Source organism: Thunnus albacares, chromosome 3 (assembly GCF_914725855.1).
Source record: "Thunnus albacares chromosome 3, fThuAlb1.1, whole genome shotgun sequence".
NCBI classification, from domain to species: domain Eukaryota; kingdom Metazoa; phylum Chordata; class Actinopteri; order Scombriformes; family Scombridae; genus Thunnus; species Thunnus albacares.
In genome coordinates, this window is record NC_058108.1 from 7,302,074 (window position 1) to 7,312,633 (window position 10,560).

Sequence of the window (10,560 nt, forward strand, 5' to 3'; positions counted from 1 at the left end):
CTGGGCTGAGAATGTGTGGTCTGTGTGGTCAGGAAGAGCTGGGTATAGTCAGCATAGCAATGGTATGAGAAACCATGAGAGCCATGGGAGGATTACTGTGCTAAGTGATGTGGTATATATTAAGAAGACAAGGGAACCAAGCACTGACCCTTGAGGAACGCCTGTGGATAAGCTGTGCAGTTTGGACACTTCTCCACTCCAAGATACTTTAAAATATCTCCCTGAGAGGTAGGACATGAACCAGCAGAGGGCAGATCCTGAGATACCAAGCTTAGTGAGTGTGGAGAGGAGGATTTGGTGGTTAACCGTGTCAAAGGCAGCTGACAAATCTAGCAGCAATAGAGCTGAGGACTGACTAGCAGCTCTAGCTGAACATAGTAATATTTATTTATTTATTTATTGAATGGGACAGTGTGCAGTTTGAAACATTAAAGATACATTGCACCAGAGTTAGCTTGAAGCTAATTTGCATCTGTAGTCCCCGACAAAAAACATACATCAGCACAACAACGAACAGTAAAAAGCAAAAAACCACACAGAACACAATCAGACTCAATGGTTACACAGATGATTGGTCTTTAGTACATGTTTCTGTCTGGTCTTGAATGCATTGATAGAACTACAGTTCTTCATATCGTCAGGTAGGGTATTCCACTGAGTTATGGCTTTCACAGAGAAAGCTGACTGCCCAAATGCAGTGCGATGAAATGGTATGGTACAATCTTGTATAGAGGATATTCTGGAGGATCTAATAGAACTTACTGAGCAAGTGTACACAAAGTCACATAGTGGAGGAGGGACCAAACCATTCAAAATATTATAAACTAGGCACAAATCTGAGAATAAACTAAAATTGTCAAAGCTCAGTAAATTGTATTTCTCCAGTACCCTACAGTGATGGAAATGCATTGGCTTTTTGTCAAGAGTTTTTAGAGTTTGTTGTATAAGGACTCAAGAGGTTTTATGGTTGTTTCTCCAGCCTGCCCCCAACATGTGATGCAATAAGACATATGGGAAAGAATCATAGCTGCATAAATATCTTGGCTGCGTCCAAAGAGAGACAGTTTGTACTTTATGATTCCATTACCGACAGGAGTGCAGTCTCGTTAGAGTGATCCTGCTTAAAGCCAGATGAATGAAGATAAATAACAAAATCACAAGTAACAGCAGTTCATGCAGTTTATACAGTGCTTTGTGCAAATTTTATACTCTGATAACAACCAAGTTTAGACTCCATTGCTCCCTTTAGCAGTTTCTATAAAGGTTTAAAAAGAGCGACTGGGTTTCCCATTTTCTCCTGGGAGCCTGAGCTAACTCATTCTTAATGGTTGTTTCCAACCTCATTCCCACTGATGAACACATACACACACACACCACACACTTGTAACTCTCACAGCTGCCCACTGTCACATTACATAAGCTATACTTTAAGTATGGGACTTTCGAGTTAGATAAGAATATCATTTTCACATTCAGTAAAGAAAATGACAATAAATATCAAGTGAGTTACATAAAGAAAGTTACTACTGATAGCTACTGTAAATAAAATCATTTATTAGTGACAGTGGCAGCACAGTGTTACTGTTACTAGCCACCATTTTCCATAAGATAAAGACCATAACTATCTGTTATCTGAGAATTTTAGAAACTCCTACTCCATCCTACAGTAACGCTGGACATAACATATCATGCCTATCAGTACCTGCTCCCATTATTAACATAATCATTTTATTATCATGCATTGCAATGTCCTTTGATTAAAGGAAGACAAACTTTAAATGAACAGCAGCCACTGTAATCCCCATTATGTAGTAATATTCACCTTAAGTTTGCTAACATTAGCCACCATAAGCAACTGTATCAGCTGGTGCATTTTTGCATATGAATTCTGCTTTTTATTTGTAATTGGAACACTGTCATTTCTTCTCTCAAAAGTTCAATAATCACACTTTAAGTGAGCACTATCATCTTAAAGAACATACTGTTGTGCTAATGCCAAGATGCTACTGACTGCTCAGGTCATGATCAAACTGATTGATTGTGTAATTAGTAGCAAAGCGTTGAATTTGTGAAGGGAGAAGGCTGATGTAAGGTGTGATTGCTGACAGTGTTTGGTGCTGGGAAACGTGCCACCCAACACCAGCACACTCCTTTATTGTGGTGGGACATTAGATTGTTCCTTCATTTGGACCATGCCTCACATTTCATTTGCTCCATGACATAACAGCATTTCTGTGTAGCACATTGAGGGCAGAGCTACTCCCCGGGACCACTACTTGCTTAGTAGTGGTTTGTGTTCGTGTATTTAATCTAATGATTGTGTGTGAAGCACCCAGCGGGCTGCTCTGCGGTGCATCACCTCCTCATGAACCCACAGTAAAGCATGACATTATGGGCTGGGCTCAGATCTCACATGATGATGGTAAAGAAGAGCAGCTCCAGGAGGCGTGTAGTTCAGCTGCAAGAACAACAGCGCACATGGAGGTCCACTTCTGTTCTGGCAAACTCACTGTGAAAATGTGGCCACATTTGCTTTTATTCCACACTGGAAGACATTTTTGGAAGTAAGTTATGTAAGAGAAGGGTTATGTGTGCATTAAACCCAGCAAAGGCCTGGCTGCAACAGTTAAAAAAACATAACCAGCAATAACAAGAAAATAATGTAATTAATCACAAATTAGACGCATGATCTATTCACTAGACACTACAAAAAGTCTCACAAGCTTGTGTAGCTTATGTGGTGGTTATGGGTACATTTTGTGTTTATTCGTCTGTCTTGAAGAGATTTAAGTGACATAAAAGAAATAGCAAAATTACAAAAAGTCTACCAACCCTGAAACAAAAACATATTTTGTTGTACCCACCTCTTTCCAGACTCTCAGCAATAGATATGCAAGTTTAAATTAATGAATCAGAGTATAGTTGATGAATCAGAATATAGCAGTCAAACTGAGAGGTAAGATATGAAAATTCACAGCCCTCTTTGCCTTTATTTTTAAATCTCATCACTTATGGTTCCTGGAAAAGTTTAAATAAATTATGGTGTACCAGCAGCCATAAATAAAACTTTAAAAATACTACTACTCTAACTGATTTTTAATTCCTTCTCCATTAAATAAAACTGCATTTTTCTTACTAATATTCAGTTTGTCCCCATTTTGTCCGTAAAAACACACAATACACATGCTGTCAGACACATTTTCATCAACTTAAGTGTGCTGGGCTCATTTGATTCTTAATCCGCTGATCCTGCCTACATCTCTAGAGATAAGGGACCTCTGAAAGGGGATTTGTTGCTGCAGAGATTTTATTTGGATCACATAAAATGGCTATTAATTTAAAACCAATGTGAACACAGAAACTGAACGTGCAGTGGTGCCTCCTCTGAAGCTGCAACACTTTAATTAGCCCACAATGAGCCACGTGGCACCATGTCTCTGTTGCTCTTAGCCAATGATCTAGACACAAACTCTTTCTTCCAGCGGCACTGGAGAGTACAGATTTGAGAGAGAAGAGAAGTAGTTGTAGTATTGAATATTAGGCAAATACTGTAGACTGAATGGTGTCTGAAGGCAACATAATGTTTTAATATGAATGATCATCTTTTAAGCAGCAATTTATTGTCTTACTTTTTTTCCCACCAACATATTGCAGCTAGTGAAGCCAAAAGTTAACAGCATATTTCAGTTTGAAGTTGATGCAAAGTTCACTAACCGAAAACAAATAAATTTGCAGCTCTCAAGGTAAATGAGACGCGTTGCCACATGGTCTGTGGTCAGCTGCCTCCAGCTGTCAAAGAAGTCTTGAGCCTGGATGTGTGTGTTTGAGGAAGCTCATACTAAATTATGAAAGATTACTCTGAACTGGGAAACTGAGGTTGAAGTTAAACCTTAAAAATTCAATAAACACTGTCTCTCTCTAGAGAGAGCCAATTTTACCACTTCAAAATTCTAACTTTCCAGGAATAAAGACACACAGGCCTTAGAGCTTGACCACCACTCTTTTTTTTATCTAAAGCAGTTTGAAAGTTATTGTGAACATTACTGTTGGAGATTTTTCTCAACCAACAGATTACACCAATTGGAGTGGAAACGTATTATCAAAACTGGAATTGAAATAGTGCCTTAAATTGTTAAACATGAACTATTCAAGAACTTATTTTTCTCGAAATACTTGTACAGTACACAGTGTGACCTAAATACAACATCTGCTTATTCAAGGTTACCGGCCAGACATCTCTGCTGGCTGTGCAGGCACATTAAAACCCAATACTACTAAATTTTCGGGATTTATTCTCCAATCATACTAGTTCCATATAATAAAGCTCTTTATAATGTTTTAAATGTCAGATTTTTTTCTAAAAATGGATTTGAAGAGTAAAGGAGTAGTCACACAGATTAAACGGAACATGAACAGAATATTAGACACATAACTGTGATTTGCTTTGGAATATCTTGTTGTTCACCGGGTTGAGATTTGTCCTTCAGAATAAATGACATCATCATCAACAAGACTCCTCTCATTGAAATTGTGTACAGACAAGCACACAACACAAAATACAAACATTAAATTTAATCAACTGCTGAGTGGTGGAGGCCTTTCGAGGGGTGTCAGCTGCAAACTGAACTGATTCAAAGGTTTGTAGTAAAAGTTTAATAAGAAGTGTCCAGTTATGATGCATTCACTATAGTGAGTCTCAAACTGACTGTAAACACACGCTGCGTTTTTTTAAAACTTTTAATTCAACTGCCAACAGAATCTTAACAATGTCTTTGTGTAAAATGATGCACTGTTTCACAAGACTGAATTCAACCCTCAAATTTACAGGTGGATTTACTTGGGTCATCTTTACAAAACATAAAAAGTCCATATAAAGACAAACATGAATAACATAAATTAATTTGTTACCCTTTACAAGTGATGAGGCTCAGTCCTCGTTGCAATGTTAAGAGATATCAAAATAAGTGAGTCTGTTGTGCGACACACCCTGCACAACCAAAATATGAAGATAAAGGTTAGGGAAAGGAAATGGGACGCTCTCATGTGATGTAACACTGCGGGCTAACAAACAGACGAGGATGAGATGTTCAGTAGCAGTTGGTGAAGGACTGTGGCAGAAAGAAGGAAAAAAATGGTGGGAATCCATTTCTGGGAAGTGTAGTGGTAGGAAGGAGTGACCAGTTAAGAAAAACAGAGCAGGAGAAGGACAATCTTTATCGAGTGTGAAGAGGTACAAGATGTCTTTAGCCTCTGCTGAATCAAGGAATCTAAAAAAAATAAAATAAAAACAAAACAACAGAAGGGAGGTAGTTTTCTGTCCAGTCACTTCCCCTCCCAAGCATCTTCCCTCTGTTTGACTGCCAGGCGCTTTTTTTCTGAAAGATAAATCACAGAGAGACAGTTCGTCATATCAATCAGTGAAAGCCCTTAACTAAACAACACTTTCATGATTTGTTGCTCTAAATTTGTAACAGTCTGCCACATGCAGGGATCTGTGGAGCTGAGGCAGACTGAACAGCCAGTTGTGGATATGACCATACGTGGCATCCAGTCCAAGGACATAATGTTCAGCACATGATGCACTTCAGCGCTGACATTTACTCTGCGTGTTGTGATGTTAAATAACGAGCGCAGCAGTGCATCCATGCTAAGAACAAAGGAGCTTTTTTTAGTTCACTATACTCAAGGCTCTGACTTCCTGACTAGCTGTTCAGTGGACAGCCATTTGTGGTTTTCTGTGCTTATATACTTATGTTCCATCTAAGAGGGGAAATAGCTGCTGGACTGATTATAGACCTGTTATGATCTGCACAGCAGCGGACGGAGAGCAACTTCTCTTGGCATCAACCTGCAACTACACTTGTAACTGTAGTTTCTTTGAAAAGTATGAAAACAGCTCCCACTTGTGGTGAAAACCTTGTGATGCGAACACTGAGGCAGTGAGACTGTCAGATTAGGGTTGTCATGTTCTGCAGACCACAGTTCATCTCTTACCTCTTGCTTCCTGGAGCTTCTTCCTCTCTGCCTCGCGCTGCTCCTTCGTCAGGTTGCTCTTTACACCGAGGGCACCAATCACGAGCTTTCGAGCCAGTGCTGCACTCGTCTGAGGTCTCTCCTTAGCAGGCAGGAGGTAGTCTTGGGATGGGAGGTGAATTAAGATAAGATTAGTCCTTAAACGTATATGAGAAACAGAAGACAGACGGACAGAGAACCGGAAAGACGGTCGACTGTGTTTGCACCTGAGCAGCTGCGGGCTTTGGCCTTTATGGCAGGGGAGGATTTGGAGAGTGGTCGCAACTTCATCAGCATATGTTTGGATCTCAGAGCTTCACGGGCTGAAAAGGGAAAAGAAACAAAAGGTTGTTTACTATTATTTGTATAAAATGGAAAAAGACACTTTGTAAGATGATGTGACAAAGTAAAAGAAACAACTTACAACACCATATAATACCTCAGCAGTAAATGCAAACTTAATGTTAATAATGTTGTGAATTTCTCAGTCAGAGGTTACGGTCTACTAAAGCCCACTGATCCTTCTTACTAAAACAGTTTTCTTCCCATTATGACGGGGAAAAGTGTCACAACATCAATTTCTACTGCAGAGGATAATGTACTGTAAGGTACCCCCCAGATTTTTATGTGTGGTGGAAAATTCATAGTGTAATACATATGTATTTTTAATTGTGTTGAAATTTATGATGTAATGCCTATATACTCTTTAAAGCTCATATAGCCTCTCGTTTTTGACACTGTTTAGCTGACATGACACAGAAGTGGAATTGACAAAATCAATAGTCTGCCAAGCATTAACAGACAAAGTAAATAAACCTGTGAGGTACTCTTTAATATTATTATAACCAGTGATATTTTAGGGGAGTTACTGGGATAAATAAGAAAAGACCAATGAGAGGTGTAAGAAGGATCAGGAGAATGTATTGCCTGACAGTTTCAGTTGCTCTGCACAGAATAACTCAAGGTCTTTACCACTTCAATTCAATAAAGACATTATACTTTTTTGACAATCTTACCTCTGGACGATTTTTGTTTTCCAAAAGTTAATTCATTTGCCACAAATGATGTGAAGCAGAATTTCACTAACCTGCTATGGGGCTTGAGAAGAGACCCAGGGCATGTGTGTCATCAATCCACTGAATATCAAAGCCTCTTTGTCTGAAAAACATAAAAGTCACAATTAAGCAGAACTAAAAGGTTACTAAACCTGAAGGTAGATAAAACTGGTACTTCAAGTCATCTGAGATACCAGAGACCCCACACTGAGTCACTGAGATTTCAAATTTAGAGACCTTTCTTGACTCCTGTTTTTAGTGAGTCAGAAGCTGTTTAAGATCAGTTAAAACTCAAAGTTGATCTTAAAATGAAGAGTTGAAAAGAAACCTGAAACATATAGATGACTTTGAACTACAGTATATTAAGATTTGAAAAGTATAGAAGTAGTACAATGAATTTTACATACTGGTAGGACTGAAATAACTTAAGAAGATCCTCGGTCTTAAACTCTGCAGGAAAATCATAGATCTCGACGATGTGAGAGAGTTCGTCCTCTGTGAGGTCGATGTCCTCATCATAATCTCCGTCCATGTTGTAGTAATCGAATCTGGCCTCCTGGATGGACTTCTTTTTTCTACCATCCTTTGGAGCCAGCTGGAAGGGTGAGGAAGGAGTGTGAGCAAATGACAGAATGATGGCGAATAAAGAAATTAAAGTAGGAAGAAACAGATAAAGTCTGATTTATATCTCTGCTGTCAGGTGTCACTAAAGCCTAGTCAGAGACAACATCCAGATTCAAGACTTGCATTCTGACACACACACATTAGATCCAAGTAAAGTCAACAATACCAAAAGCTTAGCACATGAGGAGGAGGTTGGGGTGGTGAAACAGTAAACAACATAGACATTAGTATATCAGCAAGGTTATAGTGAGACTCACTATAACACTATATACAGCTTCAGCTCAGCTACTCATACTACCACAAGGCTCAATTTATGGAAAACTGGTGCACATCATCTACAACATGTCCAATCCTGGGTGGACAAATCTATCAATCATTGTACATTGTAAATACATTTAATATTCTTAGTCAAGCCGAAACATTTTCCTGGTCTAACTTAACAGTTCAAAGCCGTTACTGGGTCAGAATTATAAAATACTGAGAATGGCAGCTACAAATAACATTTTGTTTTTTTGTTGACCGTTAGCAGTGTCACTGCCATCATCCAGAAAACTTTACATGTCGATTTCTATTTCTAAACTGATATCAAGATACTGAATATCAGTGGCCAGTTTGGTGGGTGTAGTTTGTGGTGCTATTGAGTTGTATTGCATTATACTAAGATATCAACAGTTTAATGGTCATAATTACATTTTTAATTTACAAATGTGAGATGATCAAAATATGGTAAAGTCTCCATTCAGCACAGGGAAACTTTTTCATGTAGCAAACATAAGATTGTATTGTGTTACACTCAGAAGTGTTATTAATATGTAGTCTACCCTAATTTATATTAACGTGGGGAGGCAATAGCCTATATATTAGAAACAGCTCTCAATTCAACAGCATCACTTAAGGGCTACAACTAATGATTATTTTCATTCTTGGTTAATCTGTCAATTATTTTCTCAATTAATTAATTAATGATTTGGTCTATAAAATGTCAGAAAATGGTGAAAAATGTCGATCACCATTTCCTAAAGCCCAAGATGCAACTTAAGGTGTCTTCTTTTGTCCCGACCAACAGTCCACAACCACAAGATATTCAGTTTAATATTATAGAAGACTAAAGAAACCAGAAAATATGTGTGATTAAGACACTGGAACCAGAGAAGTTTAGTACTTTGTCTTTAAAAATGACTCCAAACAATTAATTGATTAACATAGTTAATGATTAATTTTCTGCAACTGATTAATCGACTAAATGTTGAAGTTCTACAACAACCACTAGCGACTACAGCCCCCAGAAAGACCATGAAGTTCAATCAGCATCACCATTAACAGTTTCAACAAAGCCTGAACATTTTAACCTTGGATTTTATATAAGTACAAATAAACTGGCAACTGAATGTATGAATGTTGGGGGAGGTTCCTCTGGTTACTTTTTTTTTCCTTTCATCCAAACCTACTGTAATTTCTCACCTCTTCAAGCAGGTGCGGATCGAGACAATCCCCATCATCATTGAACAAGGTGTCCCAACTCTCCTCTTCCCCCTCTTCTTCAGGAGAGGATGCCGCCTCCAACCGTGAAGTGACCTCTGTATCCACATTAGTTGAGTCAGGCTGCCCATTAGTCTCCACCTCTGTATCCTGTAGCCTCTCTTCCTTCACATCAGTACTGGTGTCACTGTTCGGTACCTCACCCCCATCTTGTCCTCCAACAGGTAATGTCTTTCCCTCTCCTCCAGCCTTGTCCTTCTTGTTCTTGGCATTCTTTCGTGCTTTGTCCGTGTAGCGAGGCCTGGGTCTTGGTTTAACTTCTCCCTGAGTCTTAGCTTTGTCTTTGGAACCCTGAAGTCGTTGTTTGGGCACGTACAGAGCCTGACTTGGCCTCTTTGACTGAGAAGAAGGTGTAGGTGAGGGCTGGGCAGTAGCACTGTCTTCCTTTGGCTGTTCCAGTTCCATTATTGAGAGATGTTATCAAAACATCTGGATAAACGAGCAACGGAAACAGGAGAAGAGGCAAAGCAATAAAATAATGTAAGTGGTCACTTCTTTGCACTATTTGTATCCTGTTTACAGTTCACAGAAACGGTTTCAGCTGTTTATAGTAATTCCTTGTGTATATTTCTAAAGATTGTTGTGTTGTTATGTTGCGTAAGTACATTGAGAGCCACTAAAAACATAAACACACTTGGCCAATAAAGATGATTCTGATATAAAGTGTTAAATCTTTCTCAAACATTAATATATTTCAAAATAGTCTTGAATAAGTTTAATGACAGTATTATTTCGTTTTTATTCCAACGACTTGGTCTAGGCAATTCCTCCGAGAGCACAGTCCAAAAATGAAAGAAGCATTTAACATAATGCAGTTAGCTGAGTTACAGTTAGCTTCCTCTCGCTGAGGCTATAAACATTATTTACTGAGGACACAAACATAAAGTTAACACCGACTTACATTAAAATGTAATTCTGTTCATTTATTTTCACTGAGACTATTTTAACTACACGTATATAGGATAAATATTCCTCTTTCGGCTTACCCGTATTTGGTTTGTTTAGCAACAGATTTCCGTCGCACGACTGACGCAGGCGTCGGATAAACGCAGAGAACTCTGGGAGTTGTTGTTCTTATATGGCTCTGCAGCAGAACCACTGTAGGACGACGAGCTCGTTTGTTTTGACGTCGAATTTGTTTTACAGCAGAATATGCACAGTCTTTATGAGTCAGGATTTCTGTCCCGACAGGAATAATGAATGTGCCGTCGCCTGAGTGTATTATTATGTGCTATTGCTGTACTGTGTTTATTTAGCAGCGCCTACAAACAGAACCGACTTCCGCGTCTCACACACATGCTCATAGAAATACCGGTCAGCCATTGGCCAA

The 10,560-nt window shown here is 38.8% G+C and overlaps 1 protein-coding gene across 2 annotated transcripts; it reads right to left on the reverse strand.

The window, feature by feature from the left end:
- Positions 1 to 3,988: 3,988 nt before the first annotated feature.
- Positions 3,989 to 10,320, reverse strand: r3hcc1l (R3H domain and coiled-coil containing 1-like). 2 transcript variants are annotated; one of them, XM_044346047.1, is made up of 7 exons: positions 10,217 to 10,320; positions 9,153 to 9,659; positions 7,475 to 7,662; positions 7,100 to 7,170; positions 6,240 to 6,335; positions 5,995 to 6,135; positions 3,989 to 5,375 (listed from the first exon to the last, which is right to left on the reverse strand). In XM_044346047.1, the coding sequence occupies exons 2-7, from the start codon at positions 9,633 to 9,635 to the stop codon at positions 5,323 to 5,325; spliced, it is 1,032 nt and encodes a 343-aa protein (XP_044201982.1). In that variant the 5' UTR covers positions 9,636 to 9,659; positions 10,217 to 10,320; the 3' UTR covers positions 3,989 to 5,322. The 2 variants fall into 2 exon arrangements, with proteins under 2 accessions (XP_044201982.1, XP_044201983.1); XM_044346048.1 differs by lacking the exon at positions 10,217 to 10,320 and adding an exon at positions 10,132 to 10,209.
- Positions 10,321 to 10,560: the final 240 nt, after the last annotated feature.

Coding starts and splice junctions, on each gene's coding strand:
- r3hcc1l (XM_044346047.1), bottom strand. CDS start 9,635: ATGGAACTGGAACAGCCAAAGGAAGACAGTGCTACTGCCCAGCCCTCA. Junction 6,136..6,239: donor CAAAGCCCGCAGCTGCTCAG/GTGCAAACACAG, acceptor TCCCATCCCAAG/ACTACCTCCTGCCTGCTAAG. Junction 5,376..5,994: donor GAAGCTCCAGGAAGCAAGAG/GTAAGAGATGAA, acceptor TTTATCTTTCAG/AAAAAAAGCGCCTGGCAGTC.